General features: G+C 39.6%; 2 protein-coding genes across 2 annotated transcripts; both read right to left on the bottom strand.

The window, feature by feature from the left end:
• Nucleotides 1-2,392: 2,392 nt before the first annotated feature.
• On the bottom strand, nucleotides 2,393-5,120 carry LOC145496142 (uncharacterized). The gene is made up of 2 exons (XM_081475786.1): nucleotides 3,625-5,120; nucleotides 2,393-2,663 (listed from the first exon to the last, which is right to left on the bottom strand). The coding sequence occupies exons 1-2, from the start codon at nucleotides 4,128-4,130 to the stop codon at nucleotides 2,615-2,617; spliced, it is 555 nt and encodes a 184-aa protein (XP_081331912.1). The 5' UTR covers nucleotides 4,131-5,120; the 3' UTR covers nucleotides 2,393-2,614.
• A 5,410-nt stretch (nucleotides 5,121-10,530) lies between these two features.
• LOC145496155 (neurogenic differentiation factor 4-like) lies at nucleotides 10,531-15,204 on the bottom strand. The gene is made up of 2 exons (XM_081475797.1): nucleotides 11,787-15,204; nucleotides 10,531-11,175 (listed from the first exon to the last, which is right to left on the bottom strand). The coding sequence occupies exons 1-2, from the start codon at nucleotides 12,289-12,291 to the stop codon at nucleotides 11,066-11,068; spliced, it is 615 nt and encodes a 204-aa protein (XP_081331923.1). The 5' UTR covers nucleotides 12,292-15,204; the 3' UTR covers nucleotides 10,531-11,065.
• Nucleotides 15,205-17,232: the final 2,028 nt, after the last annotated feature.

Below are 17,232 nucleotides of genomic sequence, written 5' to 3'. Positions count from 1 at the left end.
GGTAATTCTTCGCGAGGCGAGGAAGGGGAAAAGTGCGTCAGGTTTGTGATATTTAGAATGATTTATAATCCGAGAATATTCGTTGCCGGTGTCGAAATTCAGACAACAATTGGCAAAACTAGAAGTTATACTTTAGTAAGAACTATGCCATCATCAGACAAAAAAATAGCTATTAAGGTAGCTATTAAATACGGTGTTAATAACAATGAAACAAAATGCAACAGTCGCGAGAAAAGATAGAGTTCTCTGTTGGATTTGAGTCCTTTGGCAAGGGAAGGTGTCCGGCGTTTGATGTAATATGCCTGTATGTCTTTTCTTTTGAACATTCTCAGATTATCAATCATACTCTATGTACTAAAACTATCAGCTGGTACTGGGTTTTGTAAAATTTGTCAGCCCAAAACTCAAGATAGGTAAGTTTTGTGTAGAATTTACGTTGAAATATATCCTTAGGCGGGTTTTTGCCGTAGTGTTTGGTCACAGGCTAAGATATTTAGAAAATTTAGGGATATCTAGATATATTGATAACTTTTTTTGCTTAGCCCTTTGTTTTCCTCGCTATCTCTTAACACAATTCTTATTTCTATGCAAGAAACAATCCAGCTCAACAATTTCTCACTTGAAAAATATACTTAATATCACTAAAAACGCTAAAGCACCAATTCCCCAAAATGGCGGATGGTGGTAACATCGAGGCGCCTGAATCTTCTTCCGTAACTCTAACTGCTGCAAGAAAATTTTTAAAATGTTGGCCTAAGTGATACAAAATCGGTGTATTCCCCCGTATGAGCCTCCATTGCAAGCTAGTTCCAGTCCAATACCGAGAATACGAATATGACGTATTCGTTCGCACACGTTTTCTCGCGTTTTGCGTCAGCTTATATTTGCTTCGAGTTTTGATTGGCTCGCTGGATTGTTTGTGTCCTATGTGATTGGCCAGAGTAATTACTTTGGTTTTGGTTTTGCGAAGCTCAATTGAAAACCGCTCTATCGTGTTTTAGTAGGTATGGCTCGGAGCTTGCCATAAACCGTAACGAAAAGTAATTGTAAAGAAATGTCATTTATGAGAAAACACGACTCAGAGATTCACAATTTTCCCTGAATCTTGAGATTCTATCACAAAATCAAATTTGATTGATTGTAATCAAAAGGAAATCAGAAGGAGACGAAAGAAAACAAAATGAAAATTTGAATTTTTTCCCCATGATTTTGCTTGAGAGAGCAGAAGCATTAACCCCACAATTTTCTTCCACGCCGCCACGTTCGTGAAACTCGGCCTTCCGCTTTCAAATGAATATATACTGAAAGTGTGACCTGCTATTATGCTATTTCTTTTTGTTCTTTTTCGCAAAACATACCGAGTTCTGTATAAAATTTAAGATTATTTTTCATAAACCGCCGTTAAAATGGGTGCGGTGAGAGGTTGAAAACTTTTGAAATTCAGCGGAGCCCGATCACATGATCATTCTGTGTTTTTGTTGATCACGTGGATACCTCGTAACACGTGATGGCCACGTGTGTTTAAATAGTCTAGAGTATAAGTAGTGTAGATGGTGTTTTTTCTCAAACTTGAGCCGCGAGAGAACTGGGGTGAGACGGTTTCTTTACATTCTCAGTTTCCAGTCTCTTCGCGGCTCGTGTTAGCTTGATTAAACAACCAATCAACCTCGTTCCTAGGGTCTTGACGGAGAAATGAGACCCTGAGAACGAGGTTGAAGCATAATGAGCTTTGCCACACCGAGACTAGAATCTAATGTCAAGAATGACATTTATAATACATTTAACAAGTCGGTGTGCAAATTCCCGCGAATATTTGAGCGCACAGGTGGTTTTATGTCACCCAAACACTCGTCTTCTGGGGCTGGGGCAAGGCGGACATTTGACTCTTCTTGACGGAAAATGGAATTTCTGGTCTGAGCTGCGTAGCAGACGTACGGTTGATAAACTGCATTTGAACGAGTCGGAGGGTGCGCGAGCCACGAGAGAGCAAGGACAACGAGAGCGAGAACACGCGCGTGGACGCAGACACGCAAGCCACTCGCCACGCGTGTCGCACTGCTCCGACTCGCGCGCCGTTTCTGTTATTCAGAGTATGGCATTGCTTTTAATAAATTAGTTAATTAAAAATATAGACAACGATCCCAGACCAACAAATGCGATACAAGAACCATTCGGTTGTACGCTGTTACGTTAAGGTCCTAAGGAGATCAGCAACTTAAATCTCCTTACAATATGTCAATGCAGAGTCAGGTAGAATGGTGTGGAGAATGAGGTAAACAATCAACTACTGAGAAGATACTGTCTTGGTGCGCCTCCAGAAAAACTAGCATTTAAAAAGAGGCATGGACTAAGTCAGACGAATTAATCGAGTAATTTTTTTATTATTTTTTAGCCTCTCCAGCTTGTAACATTTTTCTTTTTTGCAGCTTTAATATGTACAAATAAAATAAATAAATTTTTTTCGAAATTGAGCTATTCTCATAAAGTAAGATAATTTATTCGTTTTGATGGCATAATGTATATTTTGTAAGTTGATTCCATATTTCTCTGTTTTTACTCTTTCTGTCGCGACAGGAGACATCTGCCTTTCCGGTCCAAACAAATTATGAATAAATTATTCCAACACTTCTGTAATTATTCCTTCATTGACTGTCTTTTTCGCCCTGTGGGAGAAAAAAATATAACGCAATTAAATCATGTCAACCTTTTCTTGTTTTCAAATGCGTTTAACGCGGATAAGTCCTTTGTCTTTAAGGCCGTATTATTCCTCACTCGTTGTCCAATTTAACAAAAACTCTGTCACGCACGATTTTCAGAATCCCTGATCACGTTGAAGCAAGAGATCTTTTGAGATTTCCTGTAGCTTTGAATAATGAATAATTTTCGCGAACCGATCTGATGCCTGTCAATATTCATAAACATCCCCCGACTGCGGATTTCTGGCACAATCCCATTTTCATTCGCTAAGATTTATTACTTCTTCAATTTTCTACAATGTGTTTGCAAAGCAGGTGGACTCGTCCAAATTAGTGCTCCTTTGTTTCAATACCCCCAGCCATTTCATTGGTTGATGCCGGAGTTTTAATATACAACAAAAAAGAAGTTTACTTCAACAGGAGTCCAGGTGTTACTAAGTGAATTCGATTCTGGTTTCTCGGCGTTTTGAGATCAATAGATGAAAGCGCATTAAAGAGCCTAGATGAGAGCTCGCATTTTCTTCCAACCGTGATTAGTGTTTTTCGCTCAAACCTTGTTTGTAGATTTCCCGTTTATTAAACACAATACATTTCCTGATACAAAATTGCTGCACAAGCTTTCAAGATCAGGCTAATAAACAGCACAAAATTGGACCTATAAATGTACATATAGATATATATTTTCTGCGTGGCGAAAATATATAAAAGATGGGAATTATTCAAAGTAAAATGAGATCATTTTCGGTATATTTCTCGACGAATTACGACCTATTTAACAAATCGTGTCTTTCGCCTAAATTGTTTGTAGCGATTTTGTACTCGCATATCCTAACACATTTTCCTAGCGATGTTTTAAAATGTAACTTATAACCTAAAATTGTATTCGTTCGGTGTTTTTTTAAGGCAGAAAAAATTATTCCATACTCACTCTTTCCGCCTCGCTCTGCCTTCAGTTTGAAGTGCCTGCGTACATTGGTCCACGCACTCAGCGAAATGTTTAAGTGATTTTGTTGATGTATCGTTCTCAGCCAAATACGACAGCGCCGAGATGTAACTCGTAGCCAATCTCAGAATCGCTAGCTTGGAAAGCTTCTGATCGCTGGAGTAACACGGAACAGCTCTTCGCAAACCTTCGAAAGCCTCGCTCATGATGTGAATTCTCGAGCGCTCTCGAGCGTTGGCAATCAGTCGTCGAGACCTGTTAGACTGCCTCCACGACAGTGCCTTCTTGAGTTTTGAGCGGGCCTTTTTACCACCCTGACATCTCTTCTTTTTTCCGCTAGACATGTTTTCTTCATTTTCCTCTTCCAAAGGCGCTTCTTCTGTTTCCGCGATCAGGTCTTTCGTCGGTTCTTGTCGTGGAGCAGCGCTGTAGTTTAATGATCCCATGGACTGCCCATATACCGACGTTTTTATCACAGTAATATCACACATGGAGCTCAAAAAAACACGTTTAAATGAAGGATTTTTCGCGCCTGGTGCCCTTAATTTGCGGCTTTCTCGTTGTGATTGATAACGTTTTATGTCTTGGCCAGAAAGCAGGACGATTTTTACGGCTTCACAATGTTATGCCTGCCTCGTAGCTTGCGCTGTCACCAATGAGTGTGATGTGTCTAAACACCTGGTTTCGTTTTGCTCGCTTCACAGAGCGATGTTTTCTTGTTCTTCTAACATCCAAGATCTGTCATTTTCTATTAGCATTTTTGATCACCACCTGCCTCTAAAACACAAAGAGTTCCGAGATTGTTTATCATTTAGTTTGGCAAACACTTATTCGCAATCACCCCTAAACGATTGTTGACCGATGGCGAACGTGACACATCAAATGTCAATTTCCCGCCGTATACAAATGGTTTTCTTTGGTCGTTGTAACAGGTGCGGCGACAGAAAGATGTTGTTTGATAATTGCGTTATTACTCACGGCTAATGGCGTCTTTTCAAAGAAAAACATCCTAAAATGGGCTGAATTTAATACAAAGCAACGCCTCGTTTTTAAAGCAGATATCCCTTGTCAGTTCTAAGACAGCTGTTTAAAAATCTCCTTGCTCTGATCGAGTTTAGAGTGAAGTTCCTTTGTTTGTCGTTCTCTTTGTCTTTAAACCTCGCAGGTGCTGTGTTTTGTGTTACTGGTTACTCGGCCTCAATTTGTCCCAATGCAGCTACCAATTGTTTTCCAAACGATTCATTTGCATAAAGAAAAGATCAAAGGGACAGAAAGCTTTTTATTTGTAACATCCGTAGTGCGCTGACATAACCTGGCACTCGTTCTTGTAACAATTTGTTCGCGATGGATGAATGAATGTAAAACTTCAAACCACGCGCTGAATTTGTATTAACTAAGCAAAACCAACAAAAAGCACTTCATCGAGAATTTTGCTACATTCCGGATAGCAAAAACTAAACTGGATTTCACCGAGTGAAAAACACGCGATGAAACTAAAATGATTCACTTTGAATCAGTATTCAGTTTTTTTGTGAAACCAAAAAGCTCATGAAAGCTGAATTAACATTTAAGGACAAACAAAGTCATTCATAGATCATATGAGCTTACCATAATCCGGACATGATAGAAGACATGCTTACAGAATGAATCGAAAAATCGCAATGCTTATTGCCTTGAAACAAGTGGTTAGTTTTGATTGTATGCTTTTTTAAAAAAGATATTTAATGATCAACTCCATTTCTGTTAACAAAAAAAAAAAACAAAAAACAAAAAAGCAAATGTCCCTTTGGGTAAACATGCGAACGAAACAGTGACATATTCGAAATGTTTTATTCAAGGCGCTTTGTTTAAGTCAGCTAAACGGAAAAAAAGCAACAGTTTTTCATTTTGTATTTTATTTGTGTTTCTCTGTCGTCAAAGAAGCCTTGATAGGCCGGAGGGTTGAAGCGGGCGGGAACACTTCGAAATTTACCTCAAATTCCCAGATTCTGTGATTTCTCATGTTCAGCATTTTATAATCTTTGAGAGATTTTCGCATTACAGTCTATAAGAAGCTTAACAAAAAGGGAGATCAGTTAAAAACCGTTCTCGTGCCGAGTTTATTATAATTTGTGTCTCTGAATTGCCTCGGCTCAGCACTTGAGTAAGATCGCTCCCAAATTAATGAGCCATTAATTTCCCATATTCGATGTATCATTAGATTTAGTTGCATGCAGAGTTACCCTTTTACTTGCGAATTAGACGTTGATTGATTATGTTAGAAAATTTGCCATCTGTCACGCAAACTGGATTTAATCAATTCACGGCTTTGCGAATTTATAAAGCGGTACAAAAATCGTTTGAAGCATAAAATGCTGGCGTATTTGGCCTTTCTGTGTGTTCGTAATAAGCACAAAAAGTCGGTGACCCTGCGTTAGCGGGTTGGGAAGGCAGGATATTTAGTTCAGATCTCAGCAAAATTAACTTTCCTTAGTTTGAGACCTTTATGATCAAGGAAAGAAATAGCTATTTGCGAATGTTTAATACCATGGAATAGACGTATTCGGCTAGCGTTTTAGATTCTTGTTACCACCCAATTCAGACCACGTGATGTTACAGTTGTGCAATTTGCCACACGCAACTGGTGATTGCATGTCGAGTGTGTGCAAACACAACAGTTGTAACCTCCCAAATGAATCATCACATGACCTGAATTGGATGGCAACCAGATGGATGTTAGCCGAATCCGTATATTGCTCAATATTTTGAGTGTAAAGTAGCAAGTCCTAAAGCGTGTGAGAGATGCTGTAATTTTATTTGTTATACTTCCCAACTCAAATACGTTTTCCGATTGGAGGAGAACGTGTCACGTGTCGTGGGTCAAAACTCACTAACTCCGCAGGGAAACAACAACTTGAACTTTCGACTCGCACGTGATCAGGTCGTGTTCCTTAAAACCGCGGCAAATTTGTGAGCCAGCCGGAGTCAAGCAAGCGATTATTTCGCATTTTTTTCTATTTTTGAGTTGGGAAGTATATCAAAACACTTAATGACTGGTCCCGCGGGAAACGGTGAGTTTTGTTTCCCCTCGACCTCAATGCTCCCGAGGCGAAGCCGAGGGGAACATTGCGGGTCTCGGGAAAGCAAAACTCACTGTTTCCCTTGGGGTCAGTCATTAAGTGCGTAATACTTTCCTTCAGAAATGAACGCTCCTTCGAACGATTCCTTTAACACGTTATCGAAGGAAGACCATAAATATTTTCAGTTCTTCGCCTCTTCAGACTCAAACAAATTCGAGACTGGTGGCCAGTCCACCATTGAAAATTTTATACACCTCTTGCGCAGTCACCGCACATACAACTTCGTACCCAGATCCCGGCCTGCACGCCTGGTCGTCGAGGATCTGAGACGAAGTTAGATCACTTGAAGTTCGCTCAGTAATTGACCTGCAATTATTTTAATGCTTTAATCTATGGCAATGGAAAAAAGGAATAGGATTAAACCTGTTCAAAAATCCAACCCCTACTCGCCGCAAATTTTGTATTGCTTATTCGCGTATTACCCAGGCCTACTCTGCTGCATCGGGCAATTAAGCGTTCGGCGGCGAGCAGCTAAGAACATCAACATAGGCCTCAGTTGATGAAGCGGCAAAAACACGATTCACTAAAACGATAACAAGAACTCCAACTGATATCGCTTTTGTAAACAATGTGTTTTATTTCAGATAGCTTAACGAGATTCACCTCTGAACATGCATGTTTTTAAGAAATAGAAAACATGTTCCGTTTTCTATCGAGTTTCAGTATAAATCTACTAGCGTTCTATCACGCATGCCGTTCTCTGATTGGCTACGCTGCTCACTATCTATTCTGTTGTAGATAGTGAGTAGTCTAGCAATGAGCGCTTGTCAACAAAATGGCGGCCGCTTCTTTGCGTTTTTGAACTGTCTGTGTAGAGGATTTAGATAACATTTTGAACGACTAGTAGACTTATACTAAAACAACCTCTCTGTTTCTATGCCTGACAGTCGAACTCGGGCTGTGCCCTCGTCAACTATCACGCGATAGAAATCTCGAGCTCAAAATCTAATTGTTAAATAGGGAGATCGAGAGAAAGAGAGAACGGGGGAACGAGAGAACGATAAATGTTGTGGAGACACAAGTTGACAGGCGAGTGTTTCCAAAGCTTTTACGAGTTGTCCCAAACTATCACCAGTGTTTCTATTAAACAATTAGATTATGATCTCGCGGTTTCTATTTAAACAATAGAGTGTTTCTGTCGAGGAACTATCGGCTGATAGTTGCCCCGCGGAAATTTGATCTTCCTAAAACAAATATTTGCCCGAGAAGCGTAGCTTCGAGAGCAAATATGCTAGTTTTAAGAACATCAAATTTCCAAGGGGACTATCAGGCCGATAGTCCCTCGACAGAAACACTCTGTTGTCTTCATTGTTCACCACTAAATTTTCTTCCGCGCGCCACGAGTGACTCGTATTGAATTATTTTCAAATGTGTTGGATGAAAGCCGTGAAAGCCAAACGTAAAATTTGAAAAGGAAAACAGAACAAAACCCACTAATACAATTTCAGTTGTTTGTTTTCAAGAAGCCCGCATGTTTACAGAAACATTTTCACGGAATACTATCCATCCGGGTATTTTTTTCGGACGGGCACTATGGGCTGACAGTGTCTCTCCGCGGATGAACACTATCGCGTCACATGATCAGTTTAAACCAATAAGAATCGGAGAAAATTTAGTAGCGAACTATAACGCGTGATAGTTGATGAGCGAGGGCGAAACCAAGTCAACTATAGAAATCGAGAGCGAATAATCTTATTATTTTAGTATAAATCTACTAGTCGTTCAACACTTAATCCAAATTCTCTTCACGGACACCTGGAAAACGCAAAGAAGCGGTCGCCAAGCGCATACTGTTGCGCTACTCACTATCTACAATTTATAGTAAAACTCGATAGAAACGCGGAGAGCATGTTTTCTATTTCCTTCAGAAAATTCCGGGACGAAGAAAAAGAAAAATAACTTGTTTACTTTGATAAGCAAAAGGTAAATTCTCTCAGCTCGCGCCACGCCACCATTACGTCAACAGCTCGTGCTAGTTCTATGTTTTTATCGAGTTATAAAAGCACGATTTTAAACCAATCAGCGCACATATTTTCCTCGGGCTATTTTCTAAAGCTCTTAATGTCATCCCACAATCTCCTTCCTTTTTCTTCATTCAGTCGTTACTAGTTGGGCGAGTTGGAGAGTTTTTACATTGAGACAATCTTAAGGAGAAATGTGGCTTTATTACTTTCACGCTCATTATGTCGCTATTTTGGAATTTTGAACGACGATTGGGGAGGGAAACTGGGAGAGTCTAAACTTCTAACTCCCCAGATTTTGTTCGTCTGCTCAGTATTTCTTTCCTCTTCAGAAATTTTCTTGGAAAAACACAATGACGCAATGTTATCAGAGTTTTTTTCATTATACCCTGATCTCACCTCCTCGGATGTCTCGATAAATTCCCCGCTCTCCCCCATTCTCTGTCCCTTCCCGTCACCGCCCAAACCACGAATACGCCGAAAAAATTTACCACTTGGTGCAGAACGGATTTCTACAGCACGTCTGTGACAAGATCACAACAAATTCGTATTCAGTGAAATCAGAAAATATGATTTCACAAGTAGAACATGAAATTCACTTTTATCATCTTGTCATGAGCTAACAATTCGTGTATTCCGCACATTTTAATTCCTAAAGGCTGGTTTTCACTAGAGCATAAGCACAAGCACAAGCATAAGCATAAGCACAAGTGAAAACAGGCGCGACGTAAACGTAAGCATAAGCTGAAACATAAGAACGAACCCACTTATTTGTCTTGTGCAGTTTTCACTAGTGACGCGCTCGACATAAGCATAAGCATAAGCACAAGAAAAACGAACAGTTCCGTTTTTCTTGTGCATATGCTTATGCTTATGTCGAGCACGTTACTAGTGAAAACTGCACAAGACAAATAAGTGGGTTCGTTCTTATGTTTCAGCTCATGCTTATGTTTATGTCGCGCCTGTTTTCACTTGTGCTTATGCTTATGCTTGTGCTTATGTTCTAGTGAAAACCAGCCTTAATAGGTTTTATAACATAACTAAAGCAAAGCGCGCGCTCTGATTGGTTAATTTAGCGTCTAATATTTGCCCATGGGTGTACGCTGCTGACGTGTGTTCTAATGTTTACAAAGCAAATCTTTTGACAGACATTGTTTCCAAAGTAATGGCCGACGTCCTTCTCCCAGAAATGCGAAACTGTCTTCACAGTTGTGTGAAGATGAAACTTTATCGAGTTACTGGTGTGCAGTCGGTTGTCATGAATGAATTTTCGCGCGCTTGTTTTCTCTTGTCATGTAAGACTACATGAACATTTTTTTGTGATGTAGCTCAATAAAAGGACTTCTGTTGTTCAATGTCTCAATGTTATGTTATAAAACAAATGGTAAACGCCATAGCGTGTACTATTGAGTTATGGATACACGCGGGAGGTTGCTAAGCACGAAAGAAGCGTAAGAGTCGCACGAGGCGATAGCCGAGTGCGACTCTAGCTTCTTGAGTGCTTAGCAAACCTCCCAAGCGTTTACCATTTGTTAATTGGTTATCTAAATATAGCGATATGACAGAATGATGTTTGCTTTTGAGGACTAGAAATTGTGGCAAGAAATCAAGCAGCAAACAATGGCAGCTGATTGCGTTTAATTCGTGACTTGCTTTGAGGATTTCAATAGTTGCTCTTTTTCTCCTGTCAAACAACAGAGATAAAACTCCGCATGAGTTGAAAAATTAAATTCTCCTCATTCAGAATTTTCACACATTTCTTTTGATTTTAGTTGTGATAATTTGGCGACGCATCAATACAATGATATTAATTCCCTAACTGTTTATTTATTTTATTCTCATCACATGTCTGCTTAAATCGTATTGGTTTTGTTAGGAGAAGTTATAGATTGACTGCCTTTCCATGGGAAGCTGTAGCAGTTTGGCTTTCCTCGCGTTCAAGTATTTTTAAGATCAAATTTCCTCTCAAATCCACAGAATTACAGTAATGTTTTCCGCTTTCCGATTTGTAACTATTTAGCGCTCACGAATACAAAAGTCGTTTATGGAAATGCGATTAACACCGTAGAGAAACTAGCATAAAATCAGAACATTAATTGGTTTTTTTCAAGAAGGAAATGTCGCAGTCAAAATTGACCTCTTCAAAGTTGTGTGGTGTTATAATTCCAAGGCGACAAACGAGGGCGAAGCGAAGGTTAATTTGGCTTTTGTGGCGTTTATGGTTAGCAACGTTTTCTGTTTCGAAATCATTCGAGAACAAAGGCTAATTCCTTCAAATGCACGTTAATTTGTCTCCGAGCCGTGGCGTGGCCGCTGCACATGCAAAAACTCGAGCCAGGCGGGCTGTCATGGGGTCGAAGGGGCATCATTGATTGAGTAAGCTTCAAGGGCGTCTGTTAGCGAGAGTTCGTCGCAGTGGGGTCCAACAAATTCTTCCAGTGTCCCACACCAGAAACCTGCAAACCAAATCAGTCATTCAATTGCTAAACTGTAACAAATTTAAAGTTATATTAATTTAGAATATATTAGTTTTCAAAAGTTGTATACTCCTCAATGACTGAATGGAACCTTTGTAACAGAAATGTATTAATGAAAAAGTGCAATCGACACGATCGAATAAACGATCATAGTTCTCTAGTTCTACTTAATTATGAATACTGTGTAGCTCTGACATGGTTAGGAAGTTTTTAAACCACCTCTAAGGAAGATCAACACATTACTTTGCTAACCTTAACTTTAAGGGCAAGAGGTAACGATTAACACTTCAAACAGCGCGTTAACTTAAATATGTTTACGTTTCGTAGCATGAGAGATAAACAGTGTGGTGCTTTGTCACAATACAGCTAAGTTAATTCTTTCTTTACCCAAGTCGCTTGCAAAAACGCGCAATTGAACGCCCATTCAAGCCTGGGGGCTTTCCTAACCCCCTTGAAGTTTACAAATTGTCGATTTACCCCTAAGATAGGTGTTAAATTTGCCACCTTTTCAAACGAGGAACAGAATCCTGTTGTGTAAAGTGAGCTTTAATGTGTACACGTTTAATTAAATAAAACTTAGACCCACTTACTTTCATTAAAGAAAACTCCCTCCGGTGAGCACTGTGATCCGAATTCTGTACTGCTCGTGTTTGAAGACGTTTCTTCGTCGCTTAAGCGTTGTCGTTTGTTCGTTGGTTCGGCTTCATCTTCGTCTTTTTCGCTGTCATCTTCTGAATCTTTCTCTAAAATGTTCCCTAGAACAGAGATATAATGAATGGCCAACCGAAGTGTCGCGATCTTCGAGAGTTTCTCGTCTCCGTCATAGCTCTCTTTTGGAATAACTTTCCTTAGTTCCTCAAACGCTCGGTTCAACTTATGCATGCGGTTTCTCTCCCTGACTGTTGCACAGTCCCGGTTTGACCTCAGATGAGGGTACCTTCGTAACCGATTCGAATCTCGAAAGCAGTCATTACATATGTCCTCTTGCTCGTCCTCAATGCTCGCCAACATTGCAAGCTTGCTTCGTGCCTCGCGAGATGCTGGCCGGAGATGATAGCGTTTTTTCGCGCTTTGATTTCTTACGGAGGTATCCATGTTTTTTCAGTTGTGTGGTTTCTTCTCCTCGCTGTGTATTACTTTTGTTGGCTTCCTACGTGCATTCTTGACGTTCCCACAAGCTCCGCCCAACCAATCAGACCTCATTAAAAAGTTCCGATAGATGTCCTTAATAGACGTCAAGTGTCGTCCAACCTGCAAATCAGCATTGAGTATTTTCGGTATAAAGCCGATCTCTTGACCTCTGATAATCCTTTTAACGGCGCAAAGCCCTTGAAAAGCGACAGCTAAAAAAAACTCGCCTTAATGTCACAGTAGCAAATTGCATCCGTTCCGATCGATTGCTTAACATGATCATGATTCTAATAAATTTTAAAATCATTTCGGTTATCTCTCTGCCCTGTTCCACGTTATATTTCGTGTGAGTCAATCAGGAAACGGAAAAAGCTGTCAAAAATGATTTAGTATTTTTTAATTACTGCCTGACAGAATAACACTGTCGCGACTTAGGCTATTGACACAGCTAAAGTATATGACAAACATTATCCTAAATATAAAACCATTGAAAACCTCCGAAGTTTTAAGACACCTTGTTCTGTGATAACCTGCCATGTATTTCGTTAGCAAAGGTAAAGAAAGTGAACGAGAAAAAATTTTCGCTATTGCCATCACAGGTAAATATTACAAGTCCCGGGTTCAATACTGGTAAATATCACTTGATCCAGTCAATAACTCCAGTAAATAGACCCCTCCAGCCTTTTGATCCGTATCAATAACACTTGTGCAAACTGGCGGATTTGAACCTCGGAGAATTCAGTCGTCAATGGTTTCTTAATTTCTTCCAGGTGCGTGAAAATAAACTGGCTTATATCCCGGAATACCCGGGATATCATCAATGAAAATAACGTTCAGTATTCCCTAACAGTCATCAGTGTATTGTTTCAATCCGGAAATCGAAAAAATCCACAGCAGACAGACTCGTTTGCTTACTAACGAGTCCACTTTGATAGGTCCCGTAACTTCGGGGATTTTATTATTTGTTTTGCCTCCTTGGGACTCTAGCTCCTTTTGTTCCAAAAGTAAAGTCTCTGGCACAATTAAGAGCCCCGTCAAGGTACTTTCATTTATTTTGGCCACGTACAAAATGACCTTTAAGTTGAAGGAAACCTAAAAATAGTAGTACACTAGGATAGAAAAAAAATCAGAGACAATAATAAGCCATAAAGGAACAAGGTTTGTAAAGGATGGAGAAGATTAACACGGATTACAAACGATGAACTTGAAAAATTAAGGCTTAATTTTCCAAGATGCGCAAGGCGTCACGTAGCTCCTTTAGATGTACCTGATTCGAACAATACCAAAATCTGACGATAAATCGACTGTTTCCACGTTACTTTTGGGAACACTGAAGTTCAAGAATATCAGAACTGACTCGCGCGCCCGACTCTTGACGAGAAGCAGTCTCTAAATATGGCCTGTCTCTCTTTTTATCTGCCAGTAAAGCGAGATTTTCGTTGTCGCGTTATTTTACGTGCGTTACTAGGCGTCATCTTAACTGACCTAGTTACGTACGTAAAATAAAATGTGGGTTGCGTCTGCCAAAAAGGTTGATTCTCATTCAACTTTTTCAGGGACCGTAAGCCAAACTGAAACACGACCACTGAGGATCGCAGCGGTGACACGTTTTTTTTTTTTAATATATAAGAATATATATCTTTGTAGACATGATTGATCATCAGTTGTGAAATGAAAGCCTGAAAAAATCTCAGGCCTGAACGGGATTCGAACCCATGACCTCTGCGATACCGCATTCTTCACCATCTACGGGTATATTACGAACTCACAACTTGACAAGCTCCCAGTTGGCTTGGTGCAGTGTTCTACAAACTGAACCATGTTGATCTTTCTCCGCAGTTCAAACATATGAGCTGTCATATATTCACTTGCAATATATAGTTTTCATGCCAATATGGATTTTCTTATTTTTCTGTCGACTTTAGGCAGAAAATATTCTTGTTTACATTCTTAGATTCCTAGAGTACAAGTTTCAGTTAAATAAAACGGATGAGACTAGGAATTGAACACTCGCAGTTCTTTTTTTTATTGGAATATTGTTTTTCCCGGCTTTGCTGAATATTATTACTTTTCTGCCGATTTTAGGCTGAAAATATTCTTGCTGATATTCTTAGATCATAGCATATGACATTTCTGTTTTCGAATGTATTTGGTGCTTGGATGGTGGAGACTCGTTTTGACACAGAGGCAAAAGGCAAGTGAATCGGAAATGGCTTATTGTAGAGCCAGCCTGCAGGCATTAATATGACTGATACTACAATTATCAGTTGAGTAAGGTACGAGGGAAGTTTGGTTACAAAGTTTTGGCCTTAAACTTACCTCGACTCCATTGGTAACAATATCAGCAGCCGTGCGTCGCCTGTCGCGTCACCTGCAATTTCGCGCGCTTTGCTGCCAATGATGTCAAAGGCCGACAAGTTGCCAATGGATACGGAGCCAGTTGCGCGTGACAACAACACGATTTTTACGTTAAAACAAGGGACCCTTTTCTCGAAGGTCCCGAAAAGTTTTCGCACCCGAAAAGCCATAGCAAAATCTCAAACCTTATGATTACAGAACTGTTTTATTTGTGTATCCTTAATATGAAGAGGTTCTCTTCATATAAGAAGTTTCAGGCGCATACACTTCTCTGTTTTTAGATACAGATTAACTTAAGATGGCTTTCCGGGCCCGAAATGGTTTCCGGGGCTTTTGAGAAACAGGTCCCTGGTGACCAAACTTTCGTCCCGCCTTACTCAACTCATAATCGCAGTACAATGAATATAACTTCTTGCAGAAATGTTCTTTACCATCGAACACACGGCTAGTGCTGCTTTTGTTGCTTTTTGGCTAGTTTTGCTGTCTAAAGAAAGGAAGAATTTTATACAGCTCAGATAAAAGCGTTTAATTGTATTTTATTTACAAATTTTCAACTCACAACATTATATTCTTTTCAAAATCTCAGCCTCAACCTCAGGTTTAATCTTAAAATATTCTTAATATTTCGCAAATTTCAACCTCGATATCCTCATAAAATATATCCTTATAAAAAAAGAGTGTATCAAATAGAACTGTATGGTTTCTGTGCCGTGTTACATTACGCACCATACTTTTCAGTTGTAAAATATAGTTCATTTAATTATAACATTAGGTGATTTTTTTCTAAGTCACTTCTTTTCCGTATAGGTGATTTTACTGTATTTTATTTCCCATCCACACCACACAAAAAAATGTTCTTAACAAAATGTCCGCCCTAATTATGTTCTTAATTAAAGCATGTGCGTAAAAGTTCTAAAATTTCAGCCTCATTGTTGTTATAACGAGTAATGAGTATAACGGAACGGTAAAATGACGCCTTAATTCACATTATGTATCTGGGAGATTATTTCATACATCTTGAAATAAAGGTCTGCAGGAAATCGATTGAAAACGATTATCTTTTGAGCCGAATTTCATTGCAAAATAAATTGAATAAAATAAAATAAAAACAAAATGCAATCACAAGGTAATAATGAAAATATCGCTGAAAAGGAACGACGGATTATCACGGCCAGCTTGACCTTTTTGAAAACTGAAGCATTTGAGAAAGCTTGCATCAGCTTCACGGAAACTCTCGTGACAAAATAACACGCTCAAATGAATTGATTTTCATTTATTCACGTAACTGAAAGATTTCTAATACTGTGAAACTGCTTTTACAGTTTATGTTCAAGGCTGTTTGAATGTGAGGTCTGTGGCTCTTTACACTCGCTATTGAGTTTGCTGTTTAAGTTACAGGGACACCAGCAATGACATGGTCCACACTGCATGCTGGTCGACTGACTCCGGCACGCTTTCTGCAATCTTTGTGAGGGGCAACCATAAGGAAAATGGGATTCGCAGGTCTCTGCACTTTCAACATCTCATGGTGCAAAAACGGATTAAGAACATACGTAAATTTGGCAATTGTTACTGTTAATACACGCGCTGCATTTATTTCAGTGCCATAAAATCCACCAAATCGAACCAGCAAGTTGCAAGCCAAAAAGGGTAAAAAACAGATAATATACACAGCGCATGATCTGAAAGTAAGTTTGGCTAGTTTGCGCTCCCTGCAGTTCCGAAAAGATTCTGAATGCAGAACTGAAGAAGATCGCATCTTTGTTACGATGCGACTAAAGGTTACCACAATGATGAAAAACGTAATCACGTTTAGAAACATGGCAACCATAACAAAGTAGATTACAAAACTATTCCTGGTGGATAATTTTCCAAGAAGAGTATACGGATCAAAATTTCGACACACGGAATCGGTCGTAAATGCTTCAGAAAAAGCAAAAACCGAAGTGAAAACTAAAGTTACAAGCCACGAGACAAGAAGAACCGTTTTGACATTGTGTGGAGTGATGCGCCGATGAAAGGGACGCAAAACGCAGTCTTGTCGATCAATTGCCATTAGCGAAAGTGTCATTGCATTGATTATGATACAGGCGGTGACAAACGGGACTATAATAAAACATAACACGCTTGGAACATTCAGATATAAGACTTGACTCATCGCGATCATAACTAACCAGCCAAAGATGGAAACTAGCGAGGATAAGAAACCAATCACCGCCAGATTAGCGAACAAGAAGTGTGGAGTTCTGCGCAAATCGCGACGTCTTCGAAGAAGGAGGCAGGCGCGTCCGTTACCAAAAGTTCCCGCCAAAAAACCAATAACCAAGAGTGAGATGTCAGCAATAAGAACACCGCGGGAAACTGGTACCGGAGCGGAATCAGGGCCGTTTTCCATCGACGAATGGTTCATTTTCATTCTGGATGTGTTTTTCGGCTTCTTATGTCTGTGTGCAACTTTTTAAGCTAATAGTTGTGTTTAGGCTGATGATATGATATTTCACCTGCTTTTGATTAATGCAATTTTTTGTCTCGTTATTTTATTTAAAG

The sequence above is a fragment of the Orbicella franksi genome, chromosome 8, assembly GCF_964199315.1.
Source record: "Orbicella franksi chromosome 8, jaOrbFran1.1, whole genome shotgun sequence".
In the NCBI taxonomy this organism is placed as follows: Eukaryota; Metazoa; Cnidaria; class Anthozoa; order Scleractinia; family Merulinidae; genus Orbicella; species Orbicella franksi.
Note: the sequence above shows the minus strand (reverse complement) of the source record. Positions and strands in the feature narration are given on the sequence as shown.